Source organism: Cyanistes caeruleus, chromosome 9 (assembly GCF_971803275.1).
Source record: "Cyanistes caeruleus chromosome 9, bCyaCae1.hap1.1, whole genome shotgun sequence".
Taxonomy (NCBI): domain Eukaryota; kingdom Metazoa; phylum Chordata; class Aves; order Passeriformes; family Paridae; genus Cyanistes; species Cyanistes caeruleus.
The window spans coordinates 32,982,691-33,001,629 of NC_141709.1; the positions used below are offsets into that span (position 1 = coordinate 32,982,691).

At 43.1% G+C, this 18,939-nt stretch overlaps 1 protein-coding gene and 1 long non-coding RNA gene across 2 annotated transcripts in view; one reads left to right on the forward strand and one right to left on the reverse strand.

Moving 5' to 3' along the window:
• Positions 1-18,939, forward strand: part of ROR1 (ROR family WNT receptor 1) — a 144,590-nt gene that overhangs the window by 107,288 nt on the left and 18,363 nt on the right. Inside the window, exons 3-4 of the mRNA XM_086841577.1 lie at positions 358-645; positions 2,039-2,069. Coding sequence (XP_086697703.1) covers positions 358-645; positions 2,039-2,069 — 319 coding nt within the window. The remainder of the gene's footprint in view (positions 1-357; positions 646-2,038; positions 2,070-18,939) is intronic.
• Positions 11,284-16,155, reverse strand: LOC147651769 (uncharacterized). Its single transcript, XR_015273680.1, has 3 exons — positions 16,057-16,155; positions 14,147-14,209; positions 11,284-13,047 (listed from the first exon to the last, which is right to left on the reverse strand). It is a non-coding gene; the product is annotated as an uncharacterized LOC147651769 (long non-coding RNA).

Here is an 18,939-nt window from a genome sequence, read left to right on the forward strand (position 1 = left end):
CTTGGGCACTGCCAGGGATCCAGGGGCAGCCTCAGCTTCTTTGGGTGACAGGATTTTCACTTCTGAATGATTCCTTTCATATATTCCTGTACTTTGGTGCATTCTGGCACGAGCAGAGGCAGCATCAAAATGAACAGCTGGAGCACTGAGGTGATTTTCATGTTTATTGGTTAGGAGAAAGAAAAGAAAAAAGAGCAGCAGGGTTTCTTCTGTGCTAAATGAAGCCAAATAGGAGATGTTGAGACAGCAGATGTCCAGCTCCTTTGTGTCTCCTCCAAAGACAAGCAGGAGCTTTCTCCACAATCACATTCCCTGCTCTCAAATCCTTCATTCCCCTTCTTTTCCCTCCAACCCCAGATTATTTCCTGACGCTGGACGAGCCCATGAACAACATCACCACCACCCTGGGCCAGACTGCAGAGCTGCACTGCAAGGTGTCTGGGAACCCCCCTCCCACCGTCAGGTGGCTGAAGAACGACGCTCCCGTGGTGCAGGAGCCCCGCAGGATCTCCTTCCGAGCCACTCCCTACGGCTCCCGCCTGCGGATCCGCAACCTGGACACCACCGACACCGGCTACTTCCAGTGCGTGGCCACCAACGGCAGGAGGACTGTGTCCACCACTGGGGTGCTCTTTGTGAAGTTTGGTGAGTTTTCTCCTCTGAGACTGTTCAGCTCTTGCTTGGGAGGAGGTGTTTATCCGGGGGAAAGCAGGGCGCTGATGTAGCGGCGTCGTGGAATTGGTCAGGTTGGAAAAGGCAGATTTGTTAAACTTCCTAAAACCAGGGTTTGTAGAGAGCCCAGGAGTCCGTGAGCTGGCTGGAGCTCTGCTTCCCATGGAGGGTGTTAGGATGGTGGGGCAGAAACATTCCTGGGGATGGAGCTTGGAGAAATGGTCCTGGGGAGCTGAGGAGCCATCAGACACCCCTGAGAGATGTCAGACCCTGTTGTGTGGCATCTCTGCCCTTTGAGCCCCATCCACAGATCTCCTAAATAACTGGATCCCTGGGAGTGGAGGAGCAGCTGTATTTTCACAGAATCACGGAATCTTCATGTTGGAAAAGACCCCTGAGATCATCCAACCACCATTAAACCATGTCCCGAGTGTCACATCCATGTTTTTTGGACATTTCCAGGGATGGTGACTCCACCAGTGCTTTGGGCAGACTGTTCCAACACTTTTGGAGGAGATATTTTCTCAATATCCAATCTAAACCTCCCCTGGAACAGCTTGGAGCTGTTCCCTCTCCTCCTGTCCCTGTTCCTGGGAGCAGATCCCAAATCCCCCCGGCTGTCCCCTCCTCTCAGGGAGTTGTACAGAGCCAGAAATTCCCCCTGGGCCCCCTTTTCCCCAGTCTGAGCCCCCATTAATGTGGTACCTGGGTAGATCCAGCCCAGAGGAGAAAAACTCCTTTATTCTGAGTGACCTCTGTGTCTGGTGAGTGAGAAATTTCAGCTGGCACTGCAGGCTGAGGGCCTGAGATGAGACACACATATACCTGTCAGGGAAAATAAGCACTCTTTCTTCCAAGTTTATATTGAGATAACTGCCTTCAAAGCTGATCTTTCCACTCAGAGGATTCCAAACAAGAAACAGGTTTTGTGTGTCTTCTCCTCCTCCACGGGCAGGGGGAAATAATTCACTGAGATGAAGATACTTGCACACAGTCCTGGTTAATCCTCTTTGGAGCTGGACAAATAACATGCAAGGAATGATGGATGTGATGAGTTTCACCATCTTTTTTTCATAAATCTCCCACGTTTTCTGATTTCTGATAAGAAATTAATCATTAGATGTTCTCCTAAGGCAGTTTCCAGAGGAGGGTGAGTTGCTCACCTGTTTATTGTCCTCGTGTCGTGTTCTGCAGCCAGCACAGCCTTGTCTTGGGTGCTGAGGGACTGCCACTCCTCTGTTCAACTACACAAACCACAGCCAGCACCACAGACTGGGGCTTTTATCTTTTAAAAGCTTTTCAAAAGCTTCCTGCTCGCTACCTCGCCGTAACTCATCCTGCTGTTTTTCTTCTGTCACTTTTCCAGGTCCCCCGCCAACAGCAAGCCCAGGATCCTCGTAAGTCCTTTCATGTCTCTTCTGTGGGTTCATTAATCTTGCATTTCAGCAGTCAGAAGTTCATTTGTCATTCAGGGTGACAGGAGCACTTTTACATTCTGCTTTTTAAGTCAGAGAGGATGGTAATTTATTATAACTGAGTTATCTGTCTCGCAGTTATATTTTCATGTTATCGTGTCAACTCCTATTTCTTACCCCAGACTTCTTAATTTCCAATATTATTACCTTTAGATCCTCTGGTGCCTTCAGTCTGTGAAGTGATTCCTGTGCACCTACAGGTACTTCATCCATGTCACAGCCCAGTCTGGAAAATATTTATCACTTACAAGCAGATTTTACTACCCAGGGGCTTCTTGCTGATTTTAAGGGTCGTAAACTGTGTCTGTCTCTCTGTACCTGTATTAATAAACTGCCTGAAACCCGAGGTTTTGAGGATTGAGTAGGTGGGTGGGAGCAGAGGCTGTTTGTACCACAGCTCCCTGAGTCCTGGAGCTCAGGTTTGGCTCCTGCTGCAGGGTCTGAGCACTTCCCACGTTGTGTTTTGGCAGTGGAGCCTCTGTCTTGGGCAGTTTTTGAGAATATTCTCTTCTATCTCTGGTTTCAAACCTGCTCACCTTTCCAGTGCCTTACTGTTCCCAAGTGTGATCTCCAGCTGTCCTGAAGTTTGGGATCAGTTTTGTGGTGCTGTGCCCAGCTTATTCCCACCTCCCATTGTGGAAAAACATTGAAAATCCACCTCTCCTGCTGAGGGGAGGGAAACACAGAACCAACCCAACCAGAAAAATTAATCTGTTAATGCAATTAATGCAATTACAAAAAACCTGGGAATGTGAATGTTCCTGGCTCCTGCTGGATGATCTTCCATGAATTATTGCAGAGGATATAAATGAGGAGAAGCATCTGACCACAAAAGGATGTTGTAGGATGCCCTCTAATGGAACAGCCTAAAATGTGGTTTTATCTTCCCTTGTGAAGGTGCCTGATGTGGAGTTTGTTTTGGAAGGGGAGCTCTTTCAAGGGATTTCAGCTCTGTTTGGTGATTGTGGGGTTCTGGGGATGGAAATTCCCTGGTGCTATGGGATATGGGGGCTGTGGGCTCTCCAGCAGTTAATGAACGAGGTGAGAAAATGGGGATTTTGTGCTGCTCCCAGCTGGTTTCTGAAATTTTGTGGGGTTAAACGACACCTTGGTGGTCAGAAGCCACATGAGAGCAGTGTGAGCACAGAAAGCAGAGAGCTGGGCTGGAATCTCACTGTCTAGGCCTCAATTTTTTAAAAGAAAATATATTTGGAAACCTTTATTTTTGTTTTTTTCTTTCTGGCAGGGGTTTGGTGTGTTTTTGTTCCCCTTCCAGAAAAAAAACAACAAAAAAAACCCACAACCAGCTAAAATACACAAATGATGTGAAAAGGTGAAAGAAAGGGACATGTCCTCTTTAATTGTTGATTTTGTAGTTGTGCCTTATAATTTTGTAACCAAAAAAAGAAATTTGATCACATTTCAGCTGCATGTTGTGAAATGCAGGAGGGAAATTACCTCAAATTCTGCTTCTTGGCATTTGCTGTTCCTTCCATGCAGAGAATATCCTGGGGATTGGATTGTGTGACTCACTCACGTGCAGCCTTCTCCCTGTACAAGCAGAAAAATTAATTTTATAGGTATGGAATTCATTTTTCTGCTGTTTTTTCCTGTGAAAACCAAGCCCATCTGTGCCAGTTTTCGAGCTCCAGGGTGAGAGATGAAGTATCTGGTTGATCTCCCTCATCATCCTCCCTCTGGGGAAACACTTTCCTGGGGAATAGGCTGGAAAAGCTGGGTCATAAAATTCAGGACAAAACTTGAGGCAAGTTCCTGGGCTTGCTTTTCCCATGTCTTTATCAGAGTGGAAGTTTCTGTTCATTTACAGATTTTGTTTGAGAATTATGGGGTTTTTTTTAAAATATCCACACACTCAGCCCTTTTCCTTCCATAATTTATGGGTGCAGAGCTCTGCCCAGACCTGATGGCAGGAAAACAGATGGGCCAAGCGTGAATGGGAATGTGAAATGGTGATTTCTGTGAGAGGAGACAGGCAGGGATAGATAACACAATAATTCATGGCTGATATTTCTGCTGCTTTCCCTAGAGCTGTCCTAGAGCCAAAAGTCTGATTTGGAAATCAGTCTGAAGCCAAGGCAAGCAGAGGACACCAGGAACCCCAGGGTGGGCAGCACTGCCTGCCCTGAGCATCCTTCCTTTAATTCTCCCCTGCTGGACAAGCTGTAAAAACCCTTGGAATCACATTCCATGATCCTGCTCTGCTGCTCAGACTTAGCTGGGAGAAGCTTCTTTTGTTTAAAAAACCAAACCCCAACGAGCCTGGCTGGTGCTTTATAAATCCATCATTATTTTAGCTGCAGATGCAGCTCCAGGCAGCTCAGGGGAGGCTGGGAACGCCCATATCCCACATCTGGATGTGCCAGGAGGCAGCTCCAGCCTCTCCAGCTGCTGGAATATTTTCCACAAGCTGGATGGTGTCGAGGGCATCTGATCAAAGGGGCAGAGAGGTCAGGGAGCTCTGGCTGCAAAAGGCTCAGCTGATGTTTCTCCATCATTTATCCACCAGTTTCTGAATTCAAACACAAATTGGGTCGGCTGAATAATTTTGGGGAGATCAAAGGCAGCATTTTGGTGGTTCCCTCATGTATTTGTGCATTTCTGAGTGTCTGGATTGTGCACACAAATCCCAGAATCCCAGAAGGGTTGGAAGGAACCTCAAAGATAATTCCAAGCCATGGACACCTTCCACTAAACCAGGAATTTGCACTGCAGCCACTGCTTCTCAAAATTTCCCCAAAAAACAGATTTTGAACATTATTTTTGAAGTTCCTGTGCTCCACATCCCTTTGAAACTCACTTTTTATCCATCATCCACGGCAGGGTTGGTCCCTTAAGGACATAGAAATGTGTCTGTTCACCTCAGGCGAGGCTGCAGAGATCAGAACCAGAACAGAACCAGGTCAGAGCACAGCAGATTCCTGGAGATGAGAGAATTTTATCTAACAACAGAGACACTTTGGGCCAGGAAATGGTTCTGTGCCCAGTCTTTTTGTTCTTTTTGTCTCATTCTCCATTGTTCCCATCACCTGGGGCCTTGGCTTTGTGCTTATCCCAAACTTTTCCCTCTGCAGGAGAAATCCTGGGCACAAATCACTGAAATTAGAGGTGGTGGAGCAAGAACTTCCACAAGAGCTGTAGTGAGGAATAACAAGAAAATGCCAGTTTACATGGGCTGGTGTAAAAATGAGCTGGAAAAACCCTGCTGGAGTGGAATCCAGTGGGAAGAGTGCAGGAAAATGCTCTGTATTTATTATTTATTGTGTTGTGTTCTGATGAGGTTTAACCTGGATGTGTATGGCAGGGATATATTCCCAAGTGGAATATTTACATCCTGGTGCCAATATTTCTCTGGAACAGTCCTTTTGTTCTTCATGGAGCCTCTTCTATATATAAATATCCTAAATATGGCATTGTTTTGTTCTTTATTTAACCACTGGGAGCGAGGAGAGGGAAAAAGAGGAGACAAGAGGGCTGTAATTTTAAGGAGCATCTGATTCATAAAATGAAATGGTGTTTGTGATTCCCAGAAATAGCTTGCAAGGCTTGTGAAACCACAAACCCCCTCTGGATTTTCCCATCTTTTTCAGTGATTGAGATTTTTATTTTTTTTTTTTTTCATTATTTTAATTTTTTTTTTTTTTTTTACTTTCAGCTAAACACATCTGGGTTTTTTAGTAAAACAGATCTTTTGTACAGTGGCTCTGTGTGCCAGCAGAGCTCCTGCTACAAGAAAATGTGTAAGCACTGGCCAGCATCCAGGTGAGGCTTGGCCAACTGCGAGTGTGACTGTGGATTTCAAAGAGGAGCACAGAAACTTTCCTCTTTTGGCCACAGAAAATGAAATTTAGAGGAGAAAAAATGTCAATCTAGAGGCCAGAACAGATTCAGTGCTCCAGCAGCATCCTGAGAGCGACATCCCTGCGCTCTGGCTGCCAGGTTTAACCTCTGGAATCTTGGAATTCCAGCCTGTCCCACATTTTGTGGCTGGCACAGAAACTCCCTCCTGCTGCTCAGTGATGGAAATGCTGAATGAGGACTGGACACAATTCCCAGGTGTTTTGGTGTGGGATTTTTTACAGTCCCACCGTGTGCCGGTGCAGCAGCTCGTTCCTGCAGCCTGTGGGATGTGAGACACAAGGCTGAGGTGGGATATTCCATGCAGAGGCCAATATAAATAGATTTTTTTTGGGGGAAAAAAAGCCCCAGGTGGTGCAGGGTTGGAGCCTGAGTGGCTGATGCTGACACAAACCACGTTACATCCTGCTGCATGACTTCATCCCAGGGAAATAATCCTCCCTCAGTTTGCCAGGGGCTCAGGAAGGTTATCTGGGATAACCAGAGCTGGAATGGGAATGTTCCCATGGCCTTGTTCTCTCCACAGGCTCTTTGATGTGCTGTCCCACCTTTTCCCTGGATCCTTCTGCTCTGGCACTGAGTGGGGTGTCTGTGAGGGACCAGGTTTTTGGGAATCACGCTCTTGGATTTTCCCAAAACCTACTGAAAACCTTTGGGTAAATGTGATAGAGAATTTAGGAAGCCACAGTTGTGTTTTGTGTGAAGTGAATTGGCTACAGATCCCATTCCAGGGTGTTTTATCGACCTCAGGGTACTTAGGTAGCTAAATATACACCTTATCTGGGAATAAAAGCCAGGCTGCTTTGCCTCCTTACCTCCCCTTATCTCCCAGAGGTGTGGGAAGCTGAGCCAAAGTGAGATTTAAGGTGTGTTTGAGGGGCCTGAGCTGGAGCTGGTGCAGCTGAAGGGTCACTGGGCACCTGCTCTGGGGGGATCAGCCCAAACTCGCAGGAGTGAAACAGAAAAGAGCATGGAATGGCAGGGTGGGGTGGGAAGGACATTGAAGTTCATCCAGTGCATTCATCCTGCCATGGGAAGGTGGAAAATAAGTCCCATTAAAATATGCAAACAGAAAATTCCGAGTGTCTTCACATCCAGGGGTTCATTCTATACCCTGATGCCAAATTGATACAATTATTTATTTATTGTTACAATCAGGAGTAATTTGTTTTTTCCTGATAGAAAAATGAATGTGATTGCAATTCAGATCTCACTGCAGGATACCCAAAACAGCAGAAAGGACGAGGAGGATCATGGAATCTCAGAATGGTTTGGGTTGGGAGGGACCTTAAAGCCCATCCAGGGATAGCTCCCACTGTCCCAGGCTGCTCCAAACCCATCCAGCCTGGCCTTGGGCACTGCCAGGGATCCAGGGACAGCCCCAGCTGCTCTGGGAATTCCATCCCAGCCCTTTCCCACCCTCCCAGCCAGGAATTCCTTCCCAATCTCCAGCTGTTCCCATCTGCTGGGGCCCTGCATCACCTGCCGGTTTTCAGGTGAGCAGTGCTGCAAAAAGCCGAGCTCTTTTCCTTGCAGTGGCTTAAACTTTATTTTATTATGCTGTGGTAAACCTCCAGAAAAGAAATTGGCCTGGAGTTTGGTGAAAGGTTGACCTCAGAAAGCGCTTTTGGCTTTTAGAAGGGTATCTGCTGGCTATTTCTGCAGATTTCAGCTGAAGTGCTCCCTTATCTGCGGGCAGGGCAAACAGAAACCCCCCCTGGCCCAGCCCAGCGTGGAGACAGAGCTGAATTATCGGAAAACAAATTAATTCCAGAGCTCTCAATATTTTTTTAAGCAGGGAATGGAGAAGGGAGTGAAGTTCATTCACTTGGGCAAGGGGAGCACAAAGGAAATGTGCTATTGAAGAATTTGGTTTTCCTCCTGTGCAGGATCACCCACAGCAGCCACAGATGGGAATAAATATTTGGGGTGGAAGTGACCCTTTTGGGATGCTCCAGTCAGGATTTGAGGAGTTTGGGATTTGTTTTGTAAATTTTAAATTTAAATTTTGTAAATTTGTAAATCCCAAATTTCCAATTTGGGATTGTATTTCCATCAGATTTTCTCACAGCCTGTTGCACACTCAGTATTCCCTGGGCTGGCATTTTGGGATTTGTGGCCAAATCCTGGAGACTGAGGGAGTTGAGAGTGGGGATAACACTGAAAGAGGCATTTATGCTGCCATTCTATCTTTATTGCCTTTATTTGTGGATCAATGACTTTATTTATATTCATATTTTTATATATATATATCAAGACCTGATTGCCTTTTTTAACCCTGGATCCAGGAAATTCTCCAATCCCTCACAGGGCCCTGCTTATTCATTGGACTCAATGATTTTTCCCAACCTTTATAAATCTATGATTCCAAGGGGACTGATAAGTAAAGTACAGATACAGGATAAATTTTCCTTTCTCTAATTGAGTATCTCAGTTATCAGTCTTTTCACAACACTAAAGAAATCCTGTGATGACATAATTTAACCCTGAGTTACACACTCCGTGCCTGTTTTCCTGATTTATTTAAAAAGGAGCAAAGTAAGGATCATTCTGAAATTTTTGACAACAGAAAGGCAAAAAATAAATCAGGAAATGCTGGAAATTTGCATTACTTCTGCTGATCATTTCCTCCAGGCCTTTGTATTCATGGAGATATTCTTCAACTGTTGTAATAAAATAATAAATATCATTTTTTATCATCCTAACCCAGCAGAGAGGAGGGAGATGCTGGCTGTGCTTCAGAGCAGAGGTATAATCTGATTTTCCCATATTTCATGTGGTCATTCCAGGTAACAGCTCTTTTGAATCCAACCCCAAAATCCCTCGTGGAGCTGCTAAAAACTTGCAGCAGCATTTTGGGCCAAACCACTGGGTTTTTGTGAATCATTCCAGTGTTCAGGAGGCAGCATTTGCTCTTTAAGATGGTTTTAATCAAAAAAATTCTCATTTAGCTCTAATCAGAAGGACATTTTAAGTGGCTTAGTGGGATTTCTTTGAGCCTGAAGATCTGACAATATTCCAGTGATAATGGATTTCAGCCATCCTGGCCTGGCTCAGGTTTCAGGCCTGGCTCAGCTGAGCCTGGCTTTGGAAGGACTTGGCCTAAATGTGTGTTGTGTCCTCAAAGAGGACAAATAAAACCTGATGTTTTAGAGAGTCTTTAATTCATGGGAGATTAAACCTGATTTTTGTTATGCTTGAAACAAAGGGAAATTACTGATCTGTTGTTTTATTTGTGTGTAAATCCAACCCAGTTCCTTCCTCAGCGGCCTTTCCCTGCAGAGTTGCTAAAACAGAGGTGGGAAATGTTATTTTGGGGACAAGAATTGTATTTTACAGTGTAAAATAAACCTCAGGCCCAGGCTTTGGGACCATTCCTTTCTGTTTTGGGCGTTTGCTGGTCTACCTTAAGCAGTTAAAAAATAAAATACAACAAAAAGTTGAATTATTTGAAAGCAAGGTGCTTGATTTCCCTCCCCACCAGCCTGTGGTGGCTTCAGAGTCATTCCAAGGATTCAGTGCTGCAGGAGAACACGTAATTTGAATTTCTCTGGTTCTCCCTGCCTCTATTGCCCACTGTTTTACTTCTGGGGAAGTAAAAAAATAATAAATATCATATAAATAAATAAATATCTGGGGAAGGGTGGAAAGGGCTGTAGGTGGAGGAGGGAAAAAGGGAAATAATTCTATAAGCTGGGTGCTTGTGGTGTAAAATGGTGCCTGGCTGAGTGTGACTGAGTCAGAAAACTGACAAATGGAATTGTGGCTTAATTATGATTTTCTGAAAGAGAAAATGGAACATTTCTCACGTGGAACAAGCAGGTCTCAAAGTCCTTGTTTTCCTTCAAACCCTGCAGCGTCTGGCGGCTCTGGAACTTTCCTGGGCTGGGTGGAACAAAGTCTCACACATTTCAAAGCTCACTTAAAATATCTGAGGTCATCTCCAAGCTACACGAGGTTCCCCTGTGCCATAAGGCCTTTAATTAGGAGGGAAATCCTGTTTAAATGCCTGTAATGTTTGTGTGGTCACAGTAAAATCTCAGTGGGCAAAACTTCATCTCATTTTGTTCTTTTAATCCTGATATTCCTGATTTTAATTGCTGATATTCCTTAAACAAATCCTCCTCTGCTCTTTTTGGGGAACCAAGGAGAGGAGGAACACTGAGGGATCTCCTGGAGGTTCAGCAGATCCAAAGCTCAGCTCTGGGCTCAGCTTCAAGCAGGTTTTTGGTTTATCTCGCCACCACTGGGCTGGAAAATGAATTTAGATGAAACATTTCAAACACTGAAGTACTGAAAGCTACAGTTGCTTGTGGTAGGAATTACTGAGGAGGACAAAAAGTAGGAATATTAATATTAATAATAAATAAAATAAAATAAAATAAAATAAAATAAAATAAAATAAAATAAAATAAAATAAAATAAAATAAAATAATAATAATAATAATAATAATAATAATAATAATAATAATAATTATAATAATTACAGCCTTGCAAGCACAGGGGGAGAGGCAGTGTCTGTGGCTCTGTGGGATGGATTTGTTTCCTGTCCTTGGCGTTCTTTCAGCCACATGAAAAGTCATCCCTGTCTGTGTGTAAATCCTTTCTTTCTGTGGGATTCTCCTCCCCTCCAGCCAGACTCAGAGCTGAGCCTTTGCTTTTTGCTGCTGAGACATCCCAGGATGCAGAGACAGAATCTCTGTCCCAGCTGGGAGCTGGGCAGCAGCAGAGCTTCTGTCCCTCACACACCTTGGAATGCTTTGGCTTGGAAGGGACCTTAGAGCTCATCCCATGGCAGGGACAGCTCCCACTGTCCCAGGCTGCTCCAGCCTGGCCTTGGGCACTGCCAGGGATCCAGGGACAGCCCCAGCTGCTCTGGGGATCTGGTTCAGGGGCTCCTCACCCTCCCAGAGAAGAATTCCTTCCCCAATATCCCGTCTAATCCCATTCTTTTTCAATTTGAACTCATCCCAAGTTCGATTTCAGATTTTACTCCAGGCTTCTGCAGCCTGCAGGAGAATCAGTGTTGGGGCAAGTGTTTATTCAGCCTAGTAAGGACATAAAAAGTGGGAATAAATCTGTAGTGACCCAAGGGGCTTTCATGACTTCAGCAGGGTGTAAAACCTTGGGAATGACTTTTCCTACAAGGATAACATCACTGCTCAGCCAGCCTGTGTGTAGTTACTGCTCCCTCCCAGTCTGTGCAGCTCCATCACAAAGTCCTGCAGTGCAAAGGAGAAGATTATAAGGTGTTACATTATTTATCCTGATAATTAAAACCATTCCTGACGTTGCAGCTCTGGCTGCTCAAAGCAATAACCCCGGGCCACCTCAAATACTGTAAAAGGAGTTAATCATCCATTTCTGAGTGTGTCAAGTTTATTGATCTTGTTAACAGCAAAACATGTGTGGTTACCTGGGTGAGGAAGGAAAGCACTTATCATCTTGAGCTGCTATTTGGATGCTGTTATTGATGCCTGAGCCAGCCAAGATCAGTGCTCAGCAAAAATGAATCACAAATGTTACCCAGCTCTCCAGCCAAATTTCTTGTCTCGGTGAATTTACTTTCAACAAATCCATTTTCTCTCCCTTCTGATCTCGCTGCAGATGAATGGACACATTCTTTTGCCACAGATTCTGCCCAGCAATTAGCACCAAGAACATTTTGCAAGCCAGTCCCCTTTCAAGGTTCAGAGTTTAGAGATTTGGAAGGTTTAAAAGGGAGAAGGGCCCATTGCAGTCCCCACTGCTGTGGAACTTCTCAAGTCTGGCTCTGGGATTTTCAATTAACTTTAATTTTTCTGGGAATTTTCAATTAACTGGGACACATCTTTGGGGGAAAAAATGTGTCATGTTGATTTTATCTGTCTTTAACTTCTGAACATGCTCAGATGCCCCTTTAGGATCCTAAATGTCCAGCCACTCCTCCTTTACACCCCAGCTCTCCACTCTGCCAAAGTGACCCTGAGAGGTCTCTTTTCCATAAACTCCTGGGAATTTCCCCCAGCTGTCACTACCTCAAATCCTGGTTTGTTTGGGCTTCATTCCACTGGATTGGTTTGGGTGGTGTGAGGCCAACACAGGGTTGAGGTTTGGGTTGTCCCAGGATGGGTGTGATACCCTGCAGAGATCATGGACAGCTTTCTTCTGCAGTTCTGGGATGGAAATTGCCTCAACCTGCCTGGCTTGAAAAGATTTGGCTTTAGCAACTCCTCTCTAATGTCTTCTTCAGCTACTTTTGGAGCAGGAACTATTTTATTGCATTTAAATGATAAATAGATGTCTTTAACTCTGCATTATTGGTGACGGTTCCACCATTTCCATCTTGTCAGGAACAAATATGAATTACAGCAGAAACTCTTCATCTCACACTTGAAAGCATCATAAAGCCCTGCTGGCAGCTCTGACAGTTTTGGAAAGCTCCTTGTCTGACTTTTGCTCCTCCTGGTGATTTTTCAGCATTAATTTAAAATTTGGTGGTGTCACTTTTCCCTCCTCAACGGGCACCAATTAACCCAGGAGTATCTGATGAGGATTTGCCCTTCCAGGGGCGTCCCCATCTTTTGGAGACTGGGAAGGAGCATGAGATAATGAGAGAAAATATTCTTCCAGCGATGATAAACACCAGGGAAGGCTCTGGGGAGGGTTTGCTTTGCACTGGGGGCTGTTTCAGGGTCTGATCTCAGCTGTGTGGGGATAAACCAGAGGAGCTCCGTGGGTTTCAACTCCGTTTTTCCATGAAAAGCCGGGATTGTTACTCCATCCTTGGCACTGCAGACAAAACAGGCAATCGTGGCTTTGCCAAAATAAAGTTCCTTGGCTGGATCAAGGGAGCAGCAGGGTAGGAATATCAGATTTTCCTTGGATTTTCAACCCCAAATGGCTCTGCTGCACGGATGGGGGTGTTCCTGCCTTCCAAATGATGTTTGGCTTCATCCTCTGAATTTTTTTTCATGCAGTTGTAAAATCCATGTTTTATATCACAAGGCCACGATAAGGGTGAGTATTGATCTGAGAATTTCACCTGCTCCAAGATAAAACCCAGCTCTTAAATTTGATCCTCTCCAGTGTGCCAGAACAGATGTTATTGAAGCAAGGTTCTAGAAACAAATCTGTTATCTTAAATAATATTTTTCTAGTGAGAGAACGCATTAATATCAGCCATATCCCTCATTTGAGCTAAATCATCACTCATTTGAGATAAATCTTTTTATCTATGAAATAAAAAGAGAAATAAACTGGCTAATATTAATCAATATTAATCAATACCAATTAATTTCAGACTTGCAGCTGAAATGCTGGTGGCACAGGTAGGAAGTCAGGCAGAAATTTTTTAATTTGGATCAAAGCACCCCAAGAATCATGTGAAAAATGACTTAAAAAATTGTTATCCATTCCCAGCAGCACCTTAAAGTAATTCCTTCTAATGCAAACCTCGAGGGGATTCCTATTCTCAGTCCCTGGCACAGTGGAATAATAAAATAAAACTAAATAAAATAATCAGGATAATTTTATATATTGGGAAATATCAATAAATTGAATATCTTAAAAAACTTGACAAGTCCCAAAATAATATGTGCATTTTCAGCCAGGTGAATTTTAAAATGTGCTCGTTGTGGGGGGTAAAAAGTGGTTTTTTTTTTACCTTGAATACCAATTATTGGCTGCAAAAAGGCTGTGAAGGGACAGGATTTTAGATATTTTCTTCAGACAGGAATTTTCATTGAGCTGCTCAGATAAACAATTTAAACTTGTGGAGTTTCAAACTGGTTTGGAAAAATGAGATGTTTCGAAAAAAAGGTGAGGTTTAGAATTTAATTTAAACTTAATTAAAATTAAGTTTAAGAACTTAATTTTTTTAATGCTGCTGCCAAAAAACAGGCAGGAAGGTGTCTTGGAACATATGAACTTTTTTAGGCTAACATAAAGGAGAGGCTGGGGTTTTTTTCCCTAGAAACTGAATTTTTGGGAGGGATTTATCCCATTTTTGAATAGAAAACTGCCATTTTTTCACAATTTTTTTCCTCAAAGCAGGATTTTCAGAATTTAACACTGGGCATCCTTCTCAAAGCTAACCAAAATGTGAATAACTGTGCTCTAAATTCAAAATATTCCAGCCCTACCTGATGAAATAGGAGTGTTTTGGTGGCAGGGTGGTTCCTGGAGCGTGGTTGTTTCACTCAGGTCTGTGGAGAGAGGGAAAATGTTTTTAAGGAAAACAAACAAATTCTTTCTCTGTGCCTTATCCCATTTCCATGGGGGCACAGAGGGACAGCTCTTCATCCCCACTGGAGCCAATTTTGGCTGTTTATTGTCTCAAGAAGGAGTTTTTTATCTCCAAAAGGATCTTTTCCACAGCCCATTCCCACTTTGGTGTTGGTGGAGGTGTCCTTTAAAGCTCTGGCAATTCCCAGCTGAGAAATTTGTGTGGCAGGGGCTGGATTTATGATGGACCTGAAATTTTTGTGTGAATTCCCAATATTTTCATCAGTTGTGAGGCTTGACCAAGTAATTGATGCTTAAAATGGGTTTGGATTTAATTGGTGATGCTCCTAAACCCAACAATCCCAGACTGCTGAGGAAGGCTCCGTGTTCCACCCAACTCTAGGAAGGTTCTTGAGGAAAATCCGCTGCATTTTCTTAAAGAACTCTGGAATTTCACAAAGCCATGGGATTGTTTAGCTTGGAAAAGCCCTCAGAGATCCAAACCACCCCCAGGGATTTTAAATCCCTCCAGGCAGGGGGGACTCCACCACTGCCCTGCTCCAATGCCATGAAAAAAATTCCCAATATCCACCCTAAACCTCTCCTGCCACAACTTTGTTTCCTCTCCTGGGAGCAGAGCCTGACACCTCCCTCCTATCAGGGAGAACTTTTTATCTATGAAATAAAAAGAGAAATAAACCAGCTAATTTTGGGAATTTCGAGCTCGCCGTTATTTTTGTAGCAATTGCGGGCTCCATTTATCGATGGGTGCAAATTTCTGGTCAAATAATAATTTAAGCAAGCTAACATTATAGGTATTATTTTTAATTAACTTGTGCTGAGGCATGTGTTTCACTTTTAATTCAAGTGTCAGGTTTGTGGAGTCTGTTTCTCATCATGCTTAAGGTTAAAATATTAGGTCACCAGAAGAAAGAACTTTTTGAGGCACAGAAGACAAATTAAATGTTAGGAGGAAGGAGAGGGGAGGGAGGAGCAGAAATAAAGCTGCAACTCCAGAAAAGAAGGGAAAGCAGGAAAGAGTTAGGGAGAGATAAAATAGGCTGAAACTCATTTTTTAGGTTCAATATTATGGGTTTGGAAGAGTTCAAAGCTGTATTTGTGGTGTCCTGATATCCAGGAAGGGTTGGGATGTTGCTTTCTAGAACATCAGAATCTGGATTTTTCAGAATCTGGATTTTTCAAAGTCTGAATTTTTCAGAATTTAGGTCTGGGCAACCTTCTCAAGTCTAACTAAAATGTGCACAATCGAGCCTTAAATTCTGAATATTCCCACCCAGCTAGGAGGGATTTGGATTAAAAAATTGAAGGATATGGCCAAGCTCTTCAAGGCAGTCTCTTCCCTTTGCCTCAGTGCCCAGTTCCCAGCAGATGGATGAGGATGGGATGGGCTCCAGCCCCTTCCATCCCTTCCCAAGGCCCCTCAGACCATCAGCCACGGGGTCTGGGATCACTCAGGGCAGAGCAGCCGCAGATTTCTGGGCTGGAGCTGCCAATCCTTCCATGCCAAGCTCCTTCCCTGGAGCTCGATGAGATGAGAGGAGAAGGGTGGCTGAGACCCCCCCAGGGAATCCAGCAGGAGGAAGGGATTTTTCTGGGGGTTTTTCTCCTCTGAGAGAGGAGACAACATTCAGCACGTGTAATCTTATCCCTCTTGACTGCTCTTCAAAAACATTTCACCTCTTTTTCCCCCTCTGTGTTTCGAAACTTGGACGAGCCGAGCTTGCAAACCTTTAAATAGCTCTGTCAAACAAAACACGAGTGCCAGGGCTTTCCTGCCATTCCCAGAACTCCCAGAATATGATTTTACCCCAAAAATGATGGCAGGAATCTGCCAGGAAAGATCCAAACCCTGCTCCCAAGGTTGTTCCCTAAGCAGCTGCAGCTGCTGAGCTGCCCCAGCCTGCAGGGAATGCCCTTGGGCTGGGCAGGAGTTGTGTTAGCAAAGGGATATTTCAGGTGAAAACCCTCTCTGAGCTGAATCTCAGGGCTGATTGATTGATTTTGGATCAATATTTAGCTCTCATTTGTGGCCCTGGTGTGCCCTGGGCTCCCTGGTCACAAATCCATTCTGCCAGCATCCCAAACCCAGAGGAATTTTGGATTATTTACCCATACCTGGATTGGAGGCATCATTTAAAGTGACAATCAGTCTGAATAGTGAGGTAACAACTGAGTAAAGCAATTCCTTAGGCAGATCTTAGTTAATTATTGGTATTCTTTAACTTTAATTTCGTAATTTTTTTTAATTTTTAAGAGTCCTAGAATGGTTTGAGTTGAGGAGGATATTAAAGATCATCTAATTCCAACCCAAGCAGGGACATCTTCCACTATCTCAGGCTGTAATTTATATTATATTATATTATATTATATTATATTATATTATATTATATTATATTATATTATATTATATTATATTATATTATATTATATTATATTATATTTTTATTACATTATATTATTTTATATTTTTATTACATTATATTATTTTATATTTTTATTACATTATATTATATTATATTTTTATTACATTATATTATATTATATTTTTATTACATTATATTATATTATATTTTTATTACATTATATTATATTATATTTTTATTACATTATATTATATTATATTTTTATTACATTATATTATATTATATTTTTATTACATTATATTATATTTTTATTGTATTATATTTTTATTATCTTTTATTTTTATCTTTTATTTTTATACTTTTATTCTATTTTCTTTTATTCTTATACTTTTATTCTATTTTCTTTTATTATCGTAATTATTATTAATTATTATATTCTATTTTAATGAATTTTTATTATTTTATTTTTTATTATTATTATTAGTATTCAGAGATATTCTGGGACTCTATAATGATGTCAAAGCACAGCAGAATGAATTTTTTACTTTCTGCCTCTGCTTTCCCATTTCAAGCCTGTCTGTCCTGTGCCTTTAGAGGGGAGTCAAACAGCAACAGCTTTTATTCCCCAGAACTTTTCCCTAAATCACACAATGACGTGGAAGTCTGGGCAGTTCTCTTCTTTCTGCAAAGTGAAATGCAGGAATTTGCTGAAATATTATCATGAAACAGAGCCAACGTGTTCCCATTTTCCAAGCTTTGGAAAATATGAGAGAATTTGATTCATGTGTTTGCTTTAAGGGAGATCTGCCAAGTCAAAACCCTTTCATTTCATCCTGTGTGAAGCTGGAACACGAGGAGAGAACAAAATCTTAATTTATTTAACAATGTACAAATAATTTATACAGAGAGGGGGCACTGGGGGTACATAACCATAAAAATCATTTCTTGATACAAGTTGTAATTAATGGCAAGACAAAATGTCTTTACTTTGTCAGGGAAGGAGAGGAAGGAGAGGAAGGAGAGGAAGGAGAGGAAGGAGAGGAAGGAAGGAAGGAAGGAAGGAAGGAAGGAAGGAAGGAAGGAAGGAAGGAAGGAAGGAAGGAAGGAAGGAAGGAAGGAAGGAGAGGAGAAGAAAGAAATCCCTGGGGTGTGGTAGGAATGAGCACACAATTACAGCATCTCTGGAATATGCATTTTTAATCTACTGGATTGTGAAAATAAATCCTACATGATCTCACAGGTTCAGTTTTTCTATCCAGACATTAAATACTTCTAAATGAACTCAGACAAAGCTTTTTCTGAACTGAGGTCCTGGATTTGTTGTTGGCATTTGCTGGAAATGTTGTTTAAATTTAGGTGATTTCTTGTAATTTGGAAAAAGTCTGGCAAAGAAAATTCAGGATGTTGGGAAGTGGAGTTTGACAGAGGAGCTGGCAGAGATGGTTTGTGTTTGTGTCCAGTTGCAGAGGAGGTGGTACCACAGAGCCCCTCCAGGCTTGGTGTGAAGCAATAAAAGAAATGCTGCAGACTGATGGTTAATGTTTCCCTGCCTGGTTTGCACAGGGATGCCCAAAAAGCTGCAGAGGCAGAAATTCTGCCCAGTTTCAGAAAGGAGCTGCACTGGGAGGAGGATCAGCCTCTGGATTCACTGGAGCCTCACGCCAGGAGCAGCTGAGATGGAATCAGAGAATGGGCTGGGAGGGATCTTAAAGAGATTTTGGCTGTGGACACCCTTCAAAGCTCTTCCTGGGTTTTCTGTGAGCTTTGAGCAATCAGATCCTCAGAGGCACCCGAGCATGGTGGAAATTAATCCTTGGTGCTCTTATTACCCCAAGCCAGAGGTGTTGTCACAGGGGGATCCAAAAGCAATGGGCAAGCTCCAAGATAAACATTCAGGCTGGAAATATTGACAGAGTGAAACAGAAAACAGAGAGGAAACCAAACCTGAAAAGAAAAAAAATCTTAAAGCCCTACAGTGCTGGGTCATGTGTTGGTCATTAAAACCCAGTGCTTTGTCTTGTGCAGCCTTCACCCAACTCTCACAGGGGCTCTGTGGGGCACAGGCAGTGTGAGGATCAGTTATGGCCCAGCTCCCAGCCCCAAATCCTGGGCTGGAATTGTTCCTGCAGGCTGCCATCCCTGTTTTCCACCTGCTGTCCTGCTGCTCCAGCCAGAGTTTGCACAAGTGATTGGAGTCCATCCACAATCAGAAACCAGGCTTGGACCGACTTCCAGTTCCTTTGGACTTAACCATTAGGATTTAAGCTGGCCTGTAAATGTTAACACATTAATTGCTGGATCAGGCCTAATTTCCATCCTGCTGGAGC